This window comes from Camelus dromedarius, chromosome 14 (assembly GCF_036321535.1).
Source record: "Camelus dromedarius isolate mCamDro1 chromosome 14, mCamDro1.pat, whole genome shotgun sequence".
Classification (NCBI taxonomy): Eukaryota; Metazoa; Chordata; class Mammalia; order Artiodactyla; family Camelidae; genus Camelus; species Camelus dromedarius.
Window position 1 is genome coordinate 24,109,552 of NC_087449.1, and position 22,468 is coordinate 24,132,019.

Genomic DNA, 22,468 nt, shown 5'->3' on the forward strand with positions numbered 1-22,468 from the left:
CCATTCTCAGAAGCTGTTCAAGTTCTTGGAATTGGCTGGCCTGTCTGTACTAGGTTCTCAGTGCTGCCACTACAGTTCCTATTTAACCTGTCTCAGCTTCAGCTTTCTCACTGAGGCAACTTTCTCAGCTGAGGCAACTTTCTCACTGGCAACTTGAAGGTGCCCATAATAGCTTCTACCTCATCAGGCTGCAGGAGGATAAATGAGATATTGCCAAGTGAAGTGCTTTTCACAGGGCTTGGCAAAATGGCACTCTATATGTTAATAAAAGAAAAGAAATAAATTATTGCTAAAATACATAAAAATATTACTAAAGGGAATGAGTTCCAGAAGAGGTGGGTACAAGTCAAATCTACATTAAATATAGAAAGAAAACTTAAAAAAAAAAACTCAGAAAACTTTTTTTTATGAGTTAGTGAAAACCAGTCCTGATTTACCTATTTTATAAATCCACATTTCTAAGTATGTACCAGGTTTACTGAAAAACCTACTTCAAAGCTTCATCTGAATGGACCTGCCTAATTAAGTCAGTTAACGTTCCTTGGGGGTGCAGAACTAAGGTGTTGCGTTAATTTCCTGGTCTGCCAAGGCTGCTTGCAAAAGAGCGCCCATGGGTGTGTTTTAATGAAAATTCAGCTGCCGTCCCCTCAGTGGAACAGATCCAGAAACAACACCAGGCAAAGAGTAGCCTTTTCAAAAGCCTGCGCCCCAGCAACCAGGCCACCCGAGGGCAGAAGCTCCATCCCAGCAAACTAAGGGGTGGGGAGGGACCCTTTGTAACCGCCTCCTTAGATCTGCGCGCTTGACCACTGTGGGGGCGGCTGCACGGAGCCTTGGGTTCACAGTCAGCGGGAAACGCCAGCCCCAGACGAGAATAGTAGGCAACTCGGCAGGATGCGAGAGGGTTCTGAGCAAGGAGGCGGCCTCTAACCTTTTCCGGGTTAGGGCGATTGCACTCTGTTCAGTAACTGTATCTTCACCGGCAGGAAAGGCTAATATAAATGTCAGAGGCCTGGACGGCGGCAAGGGGTTGGGGAGAAGAGAGAAGGGAGGGGCAGGCGGAGGAGGGATGGGCCTCCCAAGGTCAAGCCCGGCTCCCCCGCTCACGCCTCCCCGGGGCCCGGGTAGGGGGGTAGTGGGAGGAGGGGTCGGAAGGGCAGTTCTACGGGGCTGGGTGGCCACTCTCCGGCCACACCGAGGCCCCAGGCCGGGAAGGGCGAGCGCAGAGGAGCGTGGGGGTGGAGACTGCGGCGCCCGCGCGCGGAAGTGGCCCTGCGGGAGCAAGGCGGGAGTCGGCGCGTCCCTTACCCCGTTGGCGGCGGCGATGCGGACGATGAGCTGGATGGCCTCCTTCATGTAGAACCTGCCGTCGCCGCCCACCACCAGGGTGGCCTCCGGCCGGTGCGCCGGCTCTACGGTGGAGATGATACTCTGGATGAAATTCTCGGCATAGTTGGCGCTGCTCTGAAACACCTTCACTCGCTTCCGCAGCCCGCTGGTGCCCGGCTTCTGGTCTTGATACGCCTTGGTCTTAACGGTCACGATCTTCACCATGGTGGCGACTTGCTTCCTGGGGCCCGAGCGGACTCTGCCAACCGAGGGGCGGCCGGAGCTGTGGCTGCAGCTGCTTTGGGATGAGGGCGCGGACGAGGTCGGGGTAACGCCGGCTCTCTCGGCCGTGCTCGTCCCTCCTCCTTAAAGAGACAGTGGACAGGGCCCTCCCTCTGCGGCCAGCCCACCTCCTTGCAGGTCCCGGAGGGTGGGGAATGGGCAGCGCTCACCCCCAGGCCTCCTGTGAGATGGGTGGAGCCTCTCTGATTTACCCTCCCCTCCTAAGCCAATCCACTGTAAAATGAAATCGGCAACTCCACCCCTAAGTGGAAGAGCAGAGCCTAGGTTGAGGACTGGGTCACAGGGCAAGGGTTGGAGGCAGAGTGGGAAAAATAGAGTAGGCACAGCCGGACTTAGGAGACTTAGGAAGGTTGCGCTTACATTTTTCCACTTCATGATGGTGTGAAAGTAATAAGCATTCGGTAGAAACCATACTTCTAATTTTGATTTTTGATCTTTTCCTGGACTAGCAATGTGCAGTACATACGCTCTCCAACCTCTGGTGCTGTTGAGATGTGTGTGACGGGCAGGACGCAGCTCCCCGTCAGCCACCTGATCAGGAAGGGAAACAACCCAACCCGTACACTTAGAACCATTCTGTCCCCACACAACCATTGTTTCTCATTTTCAGCATTCAGTAAATTACACGAGAAAGTCGACACTTTAGTATAAAATAGGCTTTGTGTTAGATGAACTTGCCCAATTGCAGGCTAAAGTAATTATTCTGAGCACATTTAAGGTAGGCTAGGCTAAACTATGATGTTTGGTAGGTGTATTAAATGCATTTTCCCCCTTCTGATAATTTTAACTTATAATGGGTTTCTCAGGAGGTAACCCCATCTAAGGGGAGAAAGATCTGTACACTGACTTCCTGTGGTTTGGCTAGAGTTTCATATGTAAATAACTTTCTGGAAACACATTCTGAGGAATAGGAGGAGTGCCAGCCTTAGCTAGCTTTTATCACTCCTTATTCTTTCTGTTTTCTCTCTAAATACTAGAGTATTTGTGTTAGAAAAAGGAGGCAACTCTAAAGGTCTAATTCGACCTACTACTTTACATATGTTTATTGATGGACCACACACTTTAATTCCACTGGTTATGGTGGGTATACCAATAAGTAAGGCTTATTGAATATAATGTTTCTAACCCTTCCTAAAGTACAAATTTTACTTTTCCCTATTTTACACTTACAAAATGGAGATTCAAAAAATAAAATGGCTTGTCGAGATAACTACATGCAGGAGGCCAACTCAGATGGGTGTGGCTCCAAAACCAAGGCTCTTACCATGATTTGCCTGCCTGTCACCAGGATTGAGAAGTAGGAAATGTACAGGGAAGGCTTGATAAACATGTACAAATACAAGTTAAGGCTGAGTATGACTACCATCAAAATAAGTTATTCATGCAGTAGAAAACAGGAAGAGATCAAGAAGGACTGGTAGCCATAAAGGGTTGGAAGATACTTAATGAAAGAGACTCAATTATTAAGAATCTTCAGTCTTTCCTTTAGATTCAGCATCTCCCTTGAGCTGGTGAGAGTGATTGTCTCCTCTGCTTGAGAAATGTGTCTTTACAAGCTGTGTGACCTAGGGAAAGCTCGTTAATATCTGTGGGCATCCCTTTCTTTACTATAAAACCTATCTTAGAGAATTTCTGCAAGAATTAACAGGGTTTTATATGTCAGTAGTACTCAATCATGGATACACAGTAGACTCACCTGAGACACTTTGGTAATTACTCATGCTCTGCTCCAAACAGGTTCAATCATAATCAGCTGATGTAAGTAATTCAGGTAGCATGATGCCTGAAACATAGAGGCCATCAAAAAATATTAGCTCCCTTTCCCCAATTCCAAAACCAGAGTGTATCATTAACCTGTGAATTTGATTATATTCATGCTCCTTTAACGATTATTTGGTGTATCTCGATCCAGCAGGAAGGCTGACAGATGCAAATGACTGCTGACTCGCAGAAAAGTGTTGATATACATGTTGATATAGGTGTTATGTAGATATAGATATGGGTTTTGATAGTCATTATAGATAAATCTCAGGGGCAAATAACATGTGAAAACTGAAACCTGGAGGGGGAGAGTATAACTCAAGTGGTAGAGCTCACATGCACGAGGTCCTGGGTTCAATCCCCAGTACCGCCGTCAAATAAATAATTAAATAAACGAACCTAATTACCCCGCCCACCAAAAATTAAAACAAAAGAAAACTGAATCCTGGATTGCTGGTAATGATTTCTAATATTTAATGTAGAAGTTCACAAAGCTTACAGAGTAGTATCATCTTATGAATTAAGCAGTATAAATCAACCCCTTTTTTATGGACTAGAGAATTGGGAATAGAATGTTGAATGTAATCAAGGTTACTTGGCTCCAAAAAAATGAAAATATAGCATAGAATCACTGAGTCTTAGAAATACCTACCTATCAGAGTTGTATGGATTAAATAAGATATTGAATACTGGGCTCCTCACATAGTACTAATACTTACTCAGTAAGTGGTAACCCATTGTAAAACAGTGGACTCAAATTCAGATCCCATGGGCTCAAATTCAGATCTCTATTCTACACTCTTTGGAACTAGGGTGAGGCTTTTCATTCAAGAGGAATAGTCCCATACTTCTCTCAACTCAGAAGTTGTAACAGTTAGCTTTAACTACATAACAAACCACTCTAAAACTTAAACAATCACCATTTATTATTATTATTATTATTATTGCCCATGATTTTATGAGTTAACTGAGTGGTCCTGCTGATCTGGACAAGACTCAGCTGATCTTGGCCAGGCTCCTGTGGCAGGTGGTCCCCACAATCCTCACCTTCTGGTAAACATACCATTATGTAATCCCCTTACATTACTTTTCTTTTTTTTAAATTTATTATTTATTTATTTGTTTATTTATTTATTTATTTATTTAACTTTTCTTGTTGTGTAACAAATTACCACAGAGTCAACAGCTTAAAACAACACCCATTTATTGTCACAGTTCTATAGGTCAGAAGTCTGAGCAGGTTTGGCCGGGTTGAATGTTCATAGTAAATATACAAGAAGGCTGAAATCGAGATATTGGCTAGGCTGGGCTCTTATCTGGAGGCTCTAGGAAGATTCTGCTCCCGAGCTGATTCAAGTTGTTGGCAGGATCCATTTCTTTGCAGTTGTAGGTCTGAGTTCCTTGTTTCCTTGCTGGCTATCAGCCAGGCTCCACTCTGCTCCTCACGGCTGCCTACACTGAGTCCTTCTCATGACTGCAATTTCTGACTCCCTCTTCCACCATCAGCCAGAGAAAATGCCTACTTTGTAAAGGGCTTGTGTGATTAGATTAGACATACCTGGATACTCTCCCTTTTGCCATGTAACAACTATCATGGAAGTGATATCTCATCATATTGACAGGTTCTGCCTACACTCAAAAACTGACTTAAAGAGAATTCCAAGTTGTAGTGCTGAGAGAAGCAGCAGAATGATTCCTGTTCCCTCCGGGGTGGCAACTGAAGTAGGAAAAGAAGCCACTGGACCTGAAGTGCCCATACAAACAGAAATGAGAATTCTTTGCTGTGTGGACAAATGACCAATAATTACACAGGATGATTGTGTGCCTCCAGTGTATCAGAGGCCAGGTATTCTTCCCCAGTGCTTTGGTGCTGTGTACCTAATGATAGCCCCAGATGGACTATGTCAGTCAAATGAAATAGAAATCAAGATGAATTCTAGAAAAATAAATATTATCTCCTGGACACCTTTCTCATGAACTGATATTTGTATCTACTTGTAGAAATCTAATTCTCTGCCACCTGAGGAGAATGGACTTTTGGAAACATTAAGTTGTAATAGAAAAAGGAAGTTCTCTTTCCTGCAGTTAGAATATGGTGAGATGTGTACCCCTTTTGTCTTCTTCCTGATTCATACTTTTTCATGCTTATACAGTAGATCTACTTTCATTAATTAATCCTAATAAAAATCAAAGATGCAGTCAAAGATTTATCAAAAGATATTCTAACTCAGAAGTACTCATAGTATGGCCCTAGGTAAATAGTATAATATGAAAGAAACAAAACTCTATGTATATTATCCTATTTGAGTGTTTTAATTTTTTTCCTTAAGAAACACACATGCAAAAGACTAGAAGGAAATAGATCAACATATATAACAATATATGTTGTGGGATAGGCTAATTTTAATTTTTTTCTTTATATGCTTTATATGGATTTTCCATGTTTTATATCAGGTATTTGTATTATTTTATAATAATAATACATTTTATTACCTCTTTTAAGTGATAATTCTCATGTTATTTCATTAATGAGTTTTCTTTTATCTTTTAGATGGTATTAATTCATTCATGTATTGATTCATTCACTCTACAAATATGTTGCTTTTGAACTTCTACTAAACACCAGCTCTTTAAAAGGTGTTAGGTGAACAAGTCAGAATGGTCCCTGGTCCCACAGAGCTTGCAATATGTTGGAGGAAACAGATACTGAATAACAAATTATAATTGTGATAAGTGCTACAAATACACACTGGTGTTTTAAAATGTAAATAGGAGGATCTATCAGGGAAAATATCCTGGAGGAGGTGATGTATAAGCTGAGTACTGGAAGAGTAAGAAGTAGTTGTTGGCCAGGTGAAAAGGATATTCCATCCCATGAGAGGGAATGTTAAGGCGGAAGGTCTGAAGTAAAGGAAGTTTTGTGTCATCAAGGATTTAAAAGGCAGCCAGTGTAAATGTGACAATGAGTGTGTATATGTCCATGAATAACTGAAAAATTGTGCTGAACACTGGAATTTGACACAACATTGTCAAGTGATTATAAATCAATAAAAAATGTTAAAAAAAAAAAGATGTCAACAACAGAGGAAGCTGGGTGTGGGGTACACGGGAACTCTCTGTACTAGCTTTGCAATATCTCTGTGAACCTAAAACTATTCTAAAATAAATTGTTTATTTAAAAAACTGCAAAAAAAAAAAAAAAAAAAAAAAGGCAGCCAGTGTAACTGCAGCATAGAAGCTGAGGAAGAGAGTAGGGGGCCTGATCATGTCAGGCCGTCTAGATGGTGTCAAACATTGGGATCTTCATCATAATAGCAATGAGCAACCAAAAGCGTGATTTTTTTTAATTGTGGTAGAATATACATAATATAATTACCACTTTAACCATTTTAAGTACATTCAGTGGCATTAAATACATTCACATTGTTGTGCAGTCTATCACTGAGATAGATGGTACCACTGTCTCCAGAAACTTTTCTTCAGCCCAAACTGAAACACTGTACCCATTCAACAATCACCTCTCATTTCTCCCTCCCTCAGCACTTGGAAAGCACCAGTCTACTTTGTCTCTATGAATTTGACTATTCTATTCTCATGTAAGTGGAATCATACAATATTTGCCCTTTTGTGTTTGGCTTATTTCACTCAGCATAATGTCTTCAAGTTTCATCCCTGCTGTAGCATACAGAAAGGGTTTTAAAAGCAGAGGAATACTACAATCATAGTAGCTTTTTTAAGAGATCACTCTGGCTGCTGTGTGAATGAATGAAAGGAAAAAAAAAGTGGGTGAAGTGAAACTAGATGGGCAAGTGGAAAGCTACAGTGGCTTGTACTAGGGTGAAGTCAATGGAGATGTATGGAAGCGAATAGACTCAATATATTTTCAGGAGGTAGACTCAACAGAACTTGCTGGTAGACTATATGTATAGGGTGCATGACAAGGAGTGGTGTTTCCTAGCAATCTGGGACTGGGACCATTATAAGAAATGTGGGGTTGAAGGGTAATATGAATTCTGCTTTAGACATGTGAAGTCTGAGGTGCCTGTCTTGCATCCAAGAGGAGTTACAGAATAAGGTATTAGACATAGAGGTCTAGAGTTTACAAAAAGGACCTGGCCAAGTGACATGAATTTATAACCCATTAGCATATGGATGCCATTTGAAAACGTGCGAGTGAATGAGACCACCCAGGGAGAGACTATATAGCACAGGGTAAAAAACAGACTCCAACGCCAAGTTCTGAGAAACTCCTCCGTTTAAAGGCCAAGAAGTGGCAGTGTGAAAAAGTTAGGCTTTTCTACCTTCGAAAAAGAACTTCCTTAGGAACATCAACCCAGCAGGATGATTTAGATGTGTTTCTTCCCTGCCATCCAGCCTCGCATAAACCTGAGTTCAAACCTATTGGGTTACACTCAAAGGGAAGGAAGATTTACTTGTCAAGTAAGTTACTAATATGCCATTTAGGAGCTTTCCTATAAACCAAATTATCCAGAATTTCATTAGGTTTGATCTAGGTCAAGGAACGAGCAGTAGGCAATTCTGTGACAGGGTTAAATGATTTCTCTGCCTACATATACAAGTGTGTATAAATGGGACGTAGGCTACAACTTTGCTTAATAAATGTACAATGCTTGGTCAAATCCCATTTCCAAATACACTGTTCATCTATTCATTTTAATGGACATGCTGGGGATTGAACCCAGGACCTGGCACATGCTATGCACACTGTTCTATCACTGAGTTATACTACCACCTTGGCCCCTGCTGTTCATTTAAGCAGCTTTACCTTCACCATTCATAAATCATCATTTGCATTCTAACGAAATGATTTTAAGAAATGTGTTCACCATAGGATATCAATATTTGATGACTTTAACAAATTGCAAATAGTATATACACGGAATTTATAATGAAAAACACATATATGGAATTTATAGTGGAAACACTGGATAGTGAAGTCAGTGATCTAGTGGGATTAACCATTTAACGGTTATTAGTTATATGGCTCTTACAGAAATTGATTATCAAAATAAAAAATACTGAAAAATAATTCATTAACATATAGATAAGCCTTTAGCACCTATGTGGTATATAATAAAAACATGTATCACATTGTTAAAAACAAGACACAACTCGGTATTTGTTCACACTCAACTTCCTATCTGGTGGTATCAAGAAAATATGTATTGAGGTAAAATATATATTAAAGAATACTGGAGCGGTCTCAAGTTTAGGCCTAGAATGGTTACCCAAATCTCTCCCCTACACGAGAGTTCTACTAGGTCTGAAAAGCAGTCTCTCAATTCTGAGAAATCTGATGGAATAGGTTAGTTGTAGATAATCTTCTACGAGAATTTTCATTAGTTAGTGCTGTCAGATAACTAACTGATGATTCCACATCCCCACACAAAGTAATACTGAACAACATTGCAAAAGTCATTTTAGTTCTTTGTTAAACCTAAATCATAGGCTCTTTGTGGCTGGAAATTTAGTTCACTATGTTAAATTTTGATCTGTTTGTAACTTGTTGTTTTGACTTGTTCCTACATATGGAAGCAGTATGAAACCATTTAATATCTATTTTATTTGTATCTATGTTATTCAAGTGCTTAAAACTTTTATTTGAATTAACATTAATGGATATCTGAAATCAGTGATTCTGAAATTAAGTTTGTTCCTGTACCAAAATAATAATAGTTTCTGAACTCATGTTTCAGTGTCAAATAGTTATTCATGAAGCTCTATGTGAAAAAGATTGGTATATGATAAATTGGACTCTCCTTAGAATTCATTTTTGGAATCTACTACAAAGGATATCAGAATTAATTTATATGAATATTTGATATGCAAATATTAATAATTTAAATGACAAAAGATAAGATTTTTAAATATATAGATTATGAAGGACATTTTTAAGAGATAATGAATGTCTTCTGTTATCCCATTTCATCGATGTTCTTGATTACAAAATCAAGATGTTGTGGTAGGCTAAATAATGCCCCCCCAAAAAAGATCCATGAATGTCATCTTTTTTTTTTGATAAAAAGGGACTTTGTAGATATAATTAAGAATCTTGAGATGGGGAGATTATTTTGGATTAATCAGGTAGGCTCTAAATGCAATCACAAGTGTCCTTATAAGAGGGAGATTTTGACTTGAGAAGAGAAGACAATATGACCATAAAGGCAGAAACTGGAGCAATGCAGCCACAAACCAAGGAATGCCAGGAGCCACCAAAAGCTGGAAGAGGCAAGAAAAGCTTTCTCCTCTGGAACCTCTGGAAAGAGCACAGCCTTGATGACACCTTGATTTTGCTCAATGATACTGATTTTGGACTTCTGACCTCCAAAACTACAGGAAAATAAATTTTTGTTATTTTAAGTCACAAAGTTTGTGATGATTTGTTACATTAGTCATAGGAAACTAATATAGATGCTTTAATTTTACAGAGATGTGTGAGCCTGGAAATTCATGGCCTAATTCTCTAGGGCCTAAAGTGTGACTTCAAGTGGTCAGCAAGAGATAGAATAAGAAAAAGAAGGCTATCCTAGCACTATTTACAATAGCCAAGACATGGAAACAATATAAATGTCCATCAACAGATGACTGGATAAAGAAGATACACACACACACATATGTATATATATATACATACATATATATATATATATATATATATACACACATACATATATATATATACACATACATATATATATATATATACACACACACACACACACACATACACACACACATTGGAATACTACTCAGCCATAAAAAAGAATAAAATAATGCCATTTATGGCAAAATGGATGGACCTGGAGGTTGTCATTCTAAGTGAAGTAAGCCAGAAAGAGAAAGAAAAATGCCATATGACATTGCTTATATGTGAAATCTCAAAAAAAAAAAAAGACATAAATGAACTTATTTACCAAATAGAAACAGACTCACAGACATAGAGAACAAATGTATGGTTACCAGGGATAAGGGGTTGGGAAGGGATAATTGAGAGTTTGAGATTTGCACATACTAACTACTGTATATAAAATAGATAAACAACAAATTTATACTGTATAGCACAGGGAACTCTATTCAATATCTTGTGGTAACCTATAATGAAAAAGAATATGAAAACAAATATATGTATGTATATGAATGACTGAAATAGTACGCTGTATACCAGAAATTGACACATTGTAAACTGACTATACTTCAATAAAAAAGAATGGAAATTTAAAAAGAGAGAAAAAAAGAAAAAGAAGACTATCCTAAGGCTCTACCAATGACTAAACAACAGGGGAAAGTATATCAGGTATAGCACAAATAAAAAAGGAACCAAGAAAATCATGGAGGTAATTATTTCCAAATTTTTTTTTTGCTTAAATTATCTGAACAAATTAAATTAAATTTTTTCTTCAGTTGTCTAGGAGAGAGAGTCCCTGTTTCACCTACTATGTAGAATTGAACACAACACACTCTGAGTGTTCTATATACCACATTGAGATTCTGAATATTCCCGATCAGAAGTAGCTTAGATTGGCTTTAGCAATTTTTCCTCATGAGTGAATTGTTCTATTTCCTTTTTTTGACATTACTGACTCCTATAGCTCCTGTTGTATATTTTCTTAATTTTGAAGATATCTTTGAAATAATTTATATTCATTACCTTCACTTACTTTCCTTTCATCCATCCATCCTTCCATTCAAGTCACCTATGAAATACTTACTCAAAACATAGTACAAGATACTTAGGTAGGCTCAGATTTGTCATATAAGATAATATCCCTGTACTCAAGGAGTTTAAAGTAGGAAAGTACAGATGTATACAAATTAATAAAATGTAAGAAACAAGGCATGAGTCACAAAAGTATGGATTTTAAAAGCTAGTATTAGAATAAAAAGGTTCAAATCAATAATCTAAGCTTTTACCTTAACAAACTAGGAAAAGAACAAATAAACCCAAGACAAACAGAAAGAAGAAAATGATGAAGAGCAGATATCAATGAAACTGAAAACACAAGAACAGGAAAAATCAATTAAACAGAAAGTTGGCTCTTGGAAAAGATCAATAAAATTGATAAACCTCCAGCAAGTGACAAAGAAAAAAAAAGAAGATACATTTTAGTAATATCAGGAATGAAAAGGGGGATATACAGAACCCATAAATAATTTGTAAAACCTCTATGTGCATAAGTATGACACCTAATAAAATGGGCCAATTCCTCCAAAACAACAAACTACCAACTACCCCCAACCCAAGATGAAATAAATAAACTGAATGGTCCCATAACTGTTCAAGAAATTGAATTAGTACTTAAAAACCTCCAAAAAAATCTCCACACCTAGATGGTTTCAATGGCAAGTTCAAACAAATATTTAAAGAAGAAATAACACCAATTCCATACAATCTCTCCCAGAAAATAAGAGGAGTGAACATTCCAGACTCACTTCATAAGGCCATCATTGCTCTGATACCCAAACCAGACAGACATTACAAATCGAGAAAACTAGTGACCAATATCCCTCACGTACATAATCACAGAAATGCTCAGTAATATACTAGTCAATTGAATCCACAATATATACAAAGAATAATGTATCGCAACCAAGTAGAGTTTACCTTGAGAATGAAAGGCTAATTCAATATTTAAAAATCAACCAGTGTAATCCACCATATTAACAGTTTAAAGAAGAAAAACCATAGGATGATGCAAAAAAAAAAAAAAAAAAGGCAGAATTCAGCTTTCTTGGCAAATTAGGAATAGAAGGAAACTCCCCAAACCTAATTAAGGGTTTCTATGAAAATATCTTCAGCTAACATCATCTTAATGGTGAAGGACTGAATTCTTTACTCCCTAAGATTGGGAGCAAGGTAAGGATATTCACTTTCACCATTCTTATTCAACATAATTATGGAAGTCTTAGACAGTGCAATAAGAAAAGTAAAAAAGAAAAGACATACAGATTGGAAAGAAAGAAATGAAACTATCACTATTTGCAGATGACACATTTTTCTATGTAGAAAATCCCAAGAAATCTACAAACAACAAATCTAGGACTATTAATTGAGTTTAGCAAGAGTCTTAGGATATAAGACCAACACACAAGTCAGTCATATTTTTATATGCTAGCAATGGACAACTGGAAACTGAAATTTAATAAAAAGACTTTACTCATAAAAAAAACTTTAGCTCATAAAAATAAAATATTTAGACATAAATCTATTAAAGGATATATAGGATTTGCATGCTAAAACTATAAAATGCTGATGAAATAAATAAAAGAAAACCTAAATAAATGAAGAGATATACCATGTTCACAGATTGGGAGCATCAACATAATAAACATGTCCGTTGCCCCAAATGACTGATACATTTAACACAGTATCAATTGAAATCCCAGCAAGACTTTTTGTAGACATAAACAAGCTAGTTCTAAAATTTCCTTGCAAAGGGAAAGAAACAAGAATGGCTAAGATGACTTCGAAAAAGAACAATAAAATTGAAGGAATCACATTACCTGATTAACAAAACTTACTACATATAAAGCCACAGTAATCAAGACAGTGTAGTATTGTTTATACTGGATAGATCAAGGGAACAGAATAGAGAGTCTAGAAATAGACCCACACACATATATGGGTCTATGTGGTCAGTTGATTTTCAACCAACGCATAGGAGCAATTTAATGGAGAAAGGACAATCTTTTCAGCAAATGGTGCTGGGATAATTAACATCCATATGGGGAAAAAATGAACCCCAATCTAAACCTTACAGCTCACACAAAAATTAACTCAAAATAGACCATAGATATTAATGTACATAGTAAAACTATAAAACTTTTTGAGGAAAACAGGAGAAAATCTTTGTGACCAAGGGTTAGTCAACAACTTCTTAGACCTGACACCAAATGCATAATCCATTAAAAGAAAAATTGGTAAGTTGGATTTTACCAAAATTAACCACTTTTGCTCTCCATATGATACAACTAAGAGAATGAATAGACTAACTATAGACTAGGAGAAAATATTTGCAAATCACATATCCAACAAAAGATATGTCCAGAATTTATAAAGAATCCCCAAAACTCAACAGTAAGAAAACAACCCAATTTAAATGGGCAAAAGACTCACTGAAGAGGATACATACAGATAATAAAGAAGCATATGAAAAGTTGCTCAATATCATTGGCCATTAGGTGAATGAAAATTAAAACCACTGAGATACCACTGCACATCTGTTAGAACTGCTAAAATAAAAAATACTGACAATACTAAGTGCTAATGAGGATGCAGAACAACGGCAGAACAACTCTCATACATTGCTGGTAGAAATGCAAACTGGTACAGCCACTGTGGAGAACACTTCGGCAGTTTCTTAAAAATCAGACACTTAACATATGATCCAGCAATCTCACCTCCAGGTACCTGCCCTTGGGAAATGAAAACTTATGTTCACATAGGAACCTGTACCTGAATGTTTATAGCAGCTCAAATGTTTATATTGCCCAAAATTGGAAACAACCTAGCAGATGAATGAATGAACAAATTGTGGCACATCCTTATGATGAAATACTACCTGGTAATAAAAGCAACAAACTATTGATATACCAACGTGGACAATTCTCAAAGGCCTTATGCTAAGTGGAAAAATTCAGTCTCACAAGGTTATATAATAACACGATCCCATTTATATGACATTCTCAAAAAAAGAAAACCATAGTGATGGAAAACGGATTAGTGATTGCCAGGGGCTAGGAGTATGGACCTGGAGGAGGGGACCATAATGGATAGTACAAGGGAGTTTTTTGGTGATGGAACTGCTCTGTTTCCTGATGGTGGTGGTGGTTAAATGAATTTACACATGTGTTAAATTAATAGAAATGTACAACCTCACCTCCCCCCAAAGAAAGGTCAAATTTATTGAATAATAATTATTTAATATGGAATTAAAATCTCACAGAAAAAAGTATTGATTTTAAAATAGAAGCTCAAGAAGCAGAATAGTTCCTTCTGGATTGGGGAAAAGATTAAAGGGTTCATGAAGGATGCAGCATTTAAAAAATGTATGTTAAAAAGTCCAGTGTGTAACACTTGTTCACAATCTATCTTCTCTGATAGACTATATATAATGAGGCCAGGAACAATGTCTAGTTTGTTCACCTCTGTATATGCAGTAAATAAAGCAGTACTCTATACATATTAGGCACTCAATGAGTATCTGACTAATTGACTTATTGTCTATGATATTAATATGCCGAGATACAATACAGGAAATTCTAGGAAAAGTGAAAAACATGAGAAAATGCCTTAAATTTCCTTTGTTTCCCCCTATCCTTTAAATCTCTCTTATCCCTTCAAGGATAGTTGAAGTTCCTGCTCATCCCCCCGATTCTTCCTGCCACACTAATCTTTCCAACTTGTCCAAACTAGTTCTACCTAACATAGTCTAATATTTTAGTGTAGTACTACTCAGTATTTTAAAGCCTAGGGCTCATTTCCTTTAATCGTTATTAAAAGGTGCCTTTTTCTATTATTTAAATTTTAAAATACATCGTACTGCATGACTGAAAGCAAATCAGAGCAATACTTAGCTTCAAACCACACTTCTTTCATTCCTTCACTCCTCCAAGAGAATCTTATCACCTCTCTCCCCCCAAATTGGGCAAATCTTCCCTTCCTCTTCTGTTCTGATACCCTACCTCATCACTATTTATGTTCAATGATCAATGTTTACTAATTTAAGATGTAGTATTATTCCTTAATAGACTAACATGTAACTCATTTCCTCAGCTCTTTCTTTTCCTGAGGATAGAGATCATGTCTACTACTTCTTTATTGTAACTAATGCAGTGTGTTATAGACACTTGTTAATTACATGTCCTCGCACACCATTCACCAGTCTACTTGTCTTCTAAAATTGCTACTGCTCTGCTAAGAAGAAAACACTTCTTTCAAAAAGCTAAATCCAAACAATTTTTGCAACATGATTAGAAAAGGCACAGAGAAAGGTACTTTCTAGTAATGCTGCATAGTCATACCTGTAATAGCCGGAAAACTTACAATGCTGGTGTTCTGTAACTGGCACTATTGCATTTATGTTATATGTTGACATTAGCCTCATACAGATGACTGAACTTAAACTGGCTTTGAATTTAAGTTGGATGATCTTGTGTTAAATTGTAAAAAATAAAATTAAGACTATGAAATATTGCCTATTTACCAATGGTGTCTAAAAGAAATTGAAAAAATAGTTTTTAATTTGAGGGGAATAGAATCATATCTCTAACCCTTTATAAAAAAAATTAGGTCTTCTTTTTTAACATTCATATGTATCTTTAGAAATGAATTGTGTAAAAAACAGAGAATCTACTTTTAAACTACAAATCAACTGTGGTCAAATATCACAAATACAGGCAGCTGCCTACTTTTCATCTTCCTTAGACAACAATTAGCTGTAGTTAGTAAGTACAGACACTTCAAAGCAATCAAAATTCTTTACCCCTTAGACTTTCAGCAACCATTCCTAGTTCCTGGCCCCTAAATTGTGTCTCCACATGAATCCCATCCACTTCCCTTAAATCAATTCCATTATTTGCCTTATTTTTCCTCAAGTCATTACACAGTTCTTATTCTTCCCAGAAATCAAGCCCTAGACTGAGTAGCAAAAACAGGCATATAATCTTATGTAATGCTATCAGGGCTATCTCAATATGCCATTATACTTAAAACTTCATGAAGAAGTAACAGTCAGTACCCTTTTAAAAGAAGAAGATTTAGAATCCACTTAACAAATTAGAAATAATTTTTATATATTCTCTAATAGTGGGGTGTATGTCTGTGTATGGATGTATCCACAATACACAAAATATTTCCCCAAAGCAGTCTTAGAAGTCATAAAGGATTTAATCCATTGCTAAGAAATAGTATCAGCCTCTCTCTCTCTCTCTCCTTCTCTCTCTCTCTTTCTCTGTCATATGTGTGTGATAACGAATAATGAAATAATAAGCTCACCCTCTGGTGGACAAAACCAGAAATACATTTCCATTTTCCTGGATTATATCCAAAATATGATTAATGTGGAGTATTAAATTTCTGCTTCATATTTAACCAAGACCAAAAATAGATCTAAAAGAAGGCCACTTGCTTAAAAAAACAGGTCTACTATAATACCTAATGGAAAATCAACAAAATTATTAAATATAGTAATTTAATAATTACTTAAGGCAGCATTTGATACTCAACACTAGTTTGATTTTAAAATATTGAAACCATAGAATTTAGAGTAGGAAGGCATTACAGTGATCATTTAGTCTATTCCCCTCCTATTTAAAACTGCAAGTTAGATAATAAAAAATTAAATTTTTATTTCATTTTGTTTTAGTTGTTTAATCTGTTAATTAATGACATGAAAAACAAAGTCTGCATAAATAGAACTGAATAGTAATGAGACCTTTTCTCATGTTTCTTTTCTTATGTTTCCATTTTCAACTTACAGATAGCCCAGGAATTAGGAAAAAATTATACCACATGTAAGTTTATTTTAATTTCCTGCCCACTTTATTCGACCATTGAACAGATATTTATTGCATATCTATTATGGTTTCTACGGCATGTGCTAGAATTACAACAGTCCCTGCTTTCAGACTAGTGAAGAAGGGTACAGGTAAACAGTAATTCCAGTATAGTATGATGAGTGTGACAATAAAGAGTGAACACAAAGTAATAAGGCTACTAAAGTAGTAGGAAACATTACATCCAAAGGGCTGGAGGTGAGGGAGAATGTGGAAATTGGGAGAAGCTACAGAAGTATGGTTGGAAAGAAGCCTGAAAAGGAATGGTCAGAGATTTAAGAAAATCTGGAGAATATGGTGTCCCAGAGAGATCAACAATGTCTAACACTGGAGAGAAGACTTAAACATACCCACTGGATTTAATGATAAGGAACTTATTGGTGTCCTTGGAGGAACAACCACCAGTTGAATTAGCTGGAAAGAATGAACGGGAGTCAAGAAAGTGCGTACAGCAAATGTGGACAATACTTCCAATTCCTTTTGCTGTGAACGGGAGGACGATAATGATACAGAAAGATGGGGAATAAGAGGTTTCTTAAAGGTGATGAGTCTAGAACATGTATAAAAATAATGTAAAAAAGGCAATACTGAGGGAGTGTTTGTAGATAAAATTCATTTATAGGGAGATTTTATGCAGATACTAAGTAGACAGGCAAGAATGGGATCTAGAGCACAGGAGAGATTTGGGGCATTTAGATGTCTTTTTTAAAAAGCTGAATCTTTGTGCTTTTTAAATTAAACAACATGCAAAATTACCTTTGAAAATAATACAATCTGTGCAAAACTACCCTGAAAAGGGGTAGCGCCTCTCAAATTTAAAGAAAACATTCTTGTATGTTAACTATATTTGGTTAAATAAAGCATCACTATTAACCTACAAGTCTCGTATTTCAGGACTTGAATTAAATGTTTCTGGATCGCCTAGTACCACAGTACTGAACTAACCCTTAAAAAGTTATTTACTTAAAGGTCCAAAAACGTCACCCAGTGTTATATTCATTAACTAGCTGATTCCCTTGGGTTTTCATTCACTTGGAAGAAAATTTAACTTGAAACAAAATATCTTTCTTTTCTACTAATTGAAAATGGGTCCATAAGATAGCTGGAGTTTTCTTCCTCTAATAAGTGAGTGATGGGAAGGAAAAAAAAAGGCTTGGTATGTCTAAGTGGTGACAGCAGTGGAAGAAAAGGCTTAAGTGCTCACTATTCTTTCTTGAGTCTTCATGATACCATTTGATGTCATGTATCATCCTATTATAAAGTCTTCTTAAACTTGGGGCAAAGATAGCAACTTTATTATATGCTTTTGATAACACAGACAGATAATTTATTTCCTGCAACTCAACACTCAGTGAAATAGAATATGTGGTCACATTTATTTGACTTCTAAAGCATTTGGCAATTAATAAAATGCTCTCAAGATTGCATTACCTTTTAAGACATCATCTGAAGAATTCAAACTGCTAGATAATGACAACCCATTTTACAGACATCTAATCAAGGGCCAAAAATCTAAGTGACATTTAAACTATGTGCTAGCATGTGCTGGGTAAAAATAATCTGCTGCTTTACTGGTATTCATATTTCAAAAGCTGACATTTAGTAGCCAAGTATTCTGTTACTGATACGGTTACACAGTTCTTAATTGCTTAATATAGCTTTTCATGCACTGTACTACTTCACTAAATGCTATTTAGATTTAATATCTATTATTTCAAAATACATTTAATTAAAAATAATCCACAAGTAAATTCATTAAAAATTCACTGTCAGAACAAAATATTTGTACTGTTATGATTAGATTTTGGCTTCTTCAATACAAAAATGAATTTCTCCAAATTTTGCTTTAATTATATTTTCTCTTTGGAAAATTAAATATGGTATATAATTAAATGACTGTTTCTGCATTCACATTTTCTTTTTTTCCCTTTTAATGATTTTATTAGTGTAGTCACAAGTTTGATATCCACAGTACATTGATAACATAGCTGAATACAGTATTTGAAATAAGTTACAAAAGTGTGGCAAGTTTTAAAATGTCAACTCTGAGTGATGGTGTGTTTCTCATGCATTTTCATCTGTACTCCCGAACTGCACAACTCAATCTGTGCTTATCTTCGCTGGGTTAAGGTGTATGCCTCAGCTAGGTTGGGGCAGGAGCTGTTTGCCTTTTTGCAGACCCAGATTTTCAAGAGCAACAGTGTTGAACTCAGGCATTCCATGGAGCATGTTGGCAACACCAAGTTTTGCTTTGGTTCAGGTAAAAATGCAATGACTGACTACTGCTTGTGTGAGCCACCTGATTCCCCAAGGCTTGGGCTAGCATAAAGGGTATTTCAGTATCCTGGCATGAGACCAGCAGGTAGTTTCTGTACATGTTCCCTTGGGCAGGAGGCTGGGGTAGTGTCTAGAACTGAGACTTGCACCAACATGCTGTTGGTGACAGAGCTGGAACCAAGATTAAATTCATAGTAACTTTTTTTCATCAAAGGTATTAACAGTCCAGGCAACAACCTGAATGCTTTTTAGTTGGCCACTTCTTCAAGAGGATACAAAATTCTTTTGCGTGAGGAAAGCTAGAATTCCATATAGGTATCACAAAATATTATGTATGCTCCAAGCAAACAAAATGCCCACTACCGCAAACAAAATGCCCACTACCACAAACAAGGGCTGTGTCCAGAGTGTCACAGTCCCATCCCCTGCATGGCTAAGGCTCCGAAGTCTGTGAGTTAAAGCCATTACTACTTGTCTGTCTCATCTTATAGATGACTGCTGGCAAGAGAGAGCAAATAACACTGTTACTGTAAAGTTGCAGAAACTCCATATAGATTTTCTTTAGATCATCAGTAGCCATATTTGCAAGGCCTTTGACATCAAAGAAGATTCTGAAGTTATGGTTCAGGCACTCTGCCCCAGTTTCCCTCAGCGTAGGGATCTTCTCATCAGGAATATTAGTCCTGAATCTGTGATCTGCTGCAGGATTAAGCTTTCTAATTTGTTCAAATGTCAAATCACACATCAACCAGTCCTATCAGTCGTTGTAGCTACGTGTGCATTAAGACAGGAATCTCATCAGAAGTAAACTCAACGTCCAACTGTTCTCAGCGGTACTGTGACCGCCGCTGCCGGGCACCGGCGGGAACTCGGCCCCAGGGCTTGAGCACCAGCAGAGCCCCACGGAGGGCACATGCGCAAGGCTGAAGAGGTGCAGAGGCCGCTGGCGAAGAGGAAGGCCCTGAAGGAGCTGCACGTCACCAACCACAGCAGCAGCAGGAAGGATAAGGGGACGCGGAGGTCCCCTGGTCCTCCCGCAGCCACATGCCTGTGACTACACCAGTGAGGAGGCAGTTTGGGATCCATTGGGCTCCTGGCCAGGCCACAGCACAGGGATAAAGCACAAGGCACTTGGTGCAGCTGGACTATTTACATTTTATTTCAGGGTTTTTTTTTTTTTTGAGGAATAAATCAAAAGTGTATAGGATTTTATAGAATTCATTTGAGTATTACTTTTTAAAAGCTTACCTGTAATTTAACTTACCAGTCATAAATGAAATGTGTCCAGATTTCCTGTTACATTAATAAGAACCACACATTAAAAAACTATTTCTATTTTAATAATAAAGGATATAATATGGACATGAAATGTAAATGCATATAAGTTAAAGATGATTATTTATGTATATCAGTTAAATTGATTAGCATTTAGTTGATCAACAAATAACACACTAAACTTTGAAATAATTCATCTTAGTTTGATAATCTCAAGCAAAATTATTTCCTAAAAACAGTGTTTAAGATATAAGGGAATACACACAATAATATATCCATTCTTGTCGTTCATTCAGAGGCATTACATGTTGACAAACCTGCATACAAAAATAGAAAGCTTTTACTTTCTTTTTATAAAGTGTAACGTTTGGTCAGTTTTTCAATAGGACATTACCAGAACCTATTTGAAAAATATCCTTGTGCAGGGATAGATAAAATTCAGATAAAATTCTAGAGTATTTGTCCTTAGCAGGGATCTGCAATCTAAGATCTGATGTCTAACAGGATAATCCAGCCTAAATTCTACTATAACATAGTAACTGATAGTTGGTATTTGTGAATGTGGGTAAAGAGGGATGGTGGGAAGGGAATATCTTTTCCTTACTAAGCCTAAAATACTTTTAATAATCCTCACTGGGATAACAGAAAAGATAAACTCTCTTTATCCAGTTTTAGAATGTTTTAGGATTTCTTGGACAGTATGGAGAAAGAAAGGGTAAGAACAGAAAGCTTTTTTTGTTTTTCCCTTGATTAGACTAGCTTCAGGGTCTAGTTATCTCTCCCTATCTTTAATCTCCTGGCTGAATCAGAAAACTGGAGTTCTGCTAACACCAGAACTTCAGCTGTTCCTAGTTACTGACTTAGCTGGTTATATAAAACTCAGAGGCATTTTCTCTTTTAGGTTATCTCAGAAAAATCTTAATAATGTAGATAAAATATGCTGAATTATCAAAATTCCTATTACTATTAACACTACTTCGTATTTCTATCTAATGTTCAAAAATGCTTTCGTATATATCATTTTTTCCCTTTACATTAATTTTGTGAAGTACCTAAAACTGGTGATATTATGTTAATTTTAGATTTAAAGAGACTGGCACAGAGAGGTTAAGTGAATGTCCCATTATCACCGAACCAAATACTGAGAACTGGATTAGAACCAATCTCCTACCTCCTAGTACAGGATGATACTAATATAAATGTCATACATAAATAATTTTCTACTTTACATCTACACATTTATTCATCACATTAATAGCAAGAAAATTTTTTTCAAATTGATAAAACAAAAGGCTTTAATTAGAAAACAATGCATTACCATTGTAGATTTTGGTGCCACTTCTACTGCAAATATGTTGAGTCCTCTGTTGTTTACGCAGTTTTTACTTAGCTCATTGTTGACGTGAATAATCACTTTATTATCTGACTACAAAAAAAAGATTTCATAAATTGTTAATCCTTTCTTTACTAAATATATACAAATAAAATGATAATTACAAAATATTTTGCAAGTCTTGTGATAGAGGTATTCACAGGGTTCTATAGAAACATAGAAGATAATATAGAAATAGAAACATGAGCTCAGACTAAGGTATCAAGGAAGACCTTACGAAAGAAGTGAGACCTTACGGAAGAAGAGATACTAGATCATAGATAACAGCCTCTAGGATGGAGAACAAGCAAGAGAAAGCAGGATGGAGCTGATAAATGAGAGAACTATAGGAGTCAAAGTATTCGCCTGCTAAAGAACCTGCAGTCACTTTCTAATGACTACAAAGAGGCAATATAACATTAGACCAGCTGGAGTCATCTCTCAGCAATTCTACTACTTAGCTGTGCGACCTTTCGCAAGTTATTTAATGACCCTGTGCTTCAGTTTCCTTGTGTGTAAATGGGGATAGTACTTACCTCATTGGGTTGTTGTGAGAAGTAAATGTGTTAAAGTGCC

General features: G+C 36.8%; 2 protein-coding genes and 1 pseudogene across 4 annotated transcripts in view; all 3 read right to left on the minus strand.

Moving 5' to 3' along the window:
• Nucleotides 1–1,791, minus strand: part of PGM1 (phosphoglucomutase 1) — a 46,690-nt gene extending 44,899 nt beyond the window's left edge. Inside the window, exon 1 of the mRNA XM_031465296.2 lies at nucleotides 1,309–1,791. Coding sequence (XP_031321156.1) covers nucleotides 1,309–1,554 — 246 coding nt within the window. The 5' untranslated portion in view covers nucleotides 1,555–1,791. The remainder of the gene's footprint in view (nucleotides 1–1,308) is intronic.
• Nucleotides 1,792–17,973: 16,182 nt separating this feature from the next.
• On the minus strand, nucleotides 17,974–20,291 carry LOC105105722 (glycerophosphodiester phosphodiesterase 1-like; annotated as a pseudogene).
• A 102-nt stretch (nucleotides 20,292–20,393) lies between these two features.
• The window catches only part of EFCAB7 (EF-hand calcium binding domain 7), a 40,005-nt gene continuing 37,930 nt past the window's right edge, over nucleotides 20,394–22,468 (minus strand). For 2 of the 3 annotated variants that reach the window (XM_031465283.2, XM_010999540.3), the window contains exons 13-14: nucleotides 21,839–21,946; nucleotides 20,574–20,837 (exon numbers count right to left, since the gene is read on the minus strand). In XM_031465283.2, coding sequence (XP_031321143.1) covers nucleotides 20,763–20,837; nucleotides 21,839–21,946 — 183 coding nt within the window. In that variant the 3' untranslated portion in view covers nucleotides 20,574–20,762. Of the gene's footprint in view, nucleotides 20,539–20,573; nucleotides 20,838–21,838; nucleotides 21,947–22,468 lie in introns of those variants that run through there. The other variant, XM_031465284.2, reaches the window with a different exon arrangement.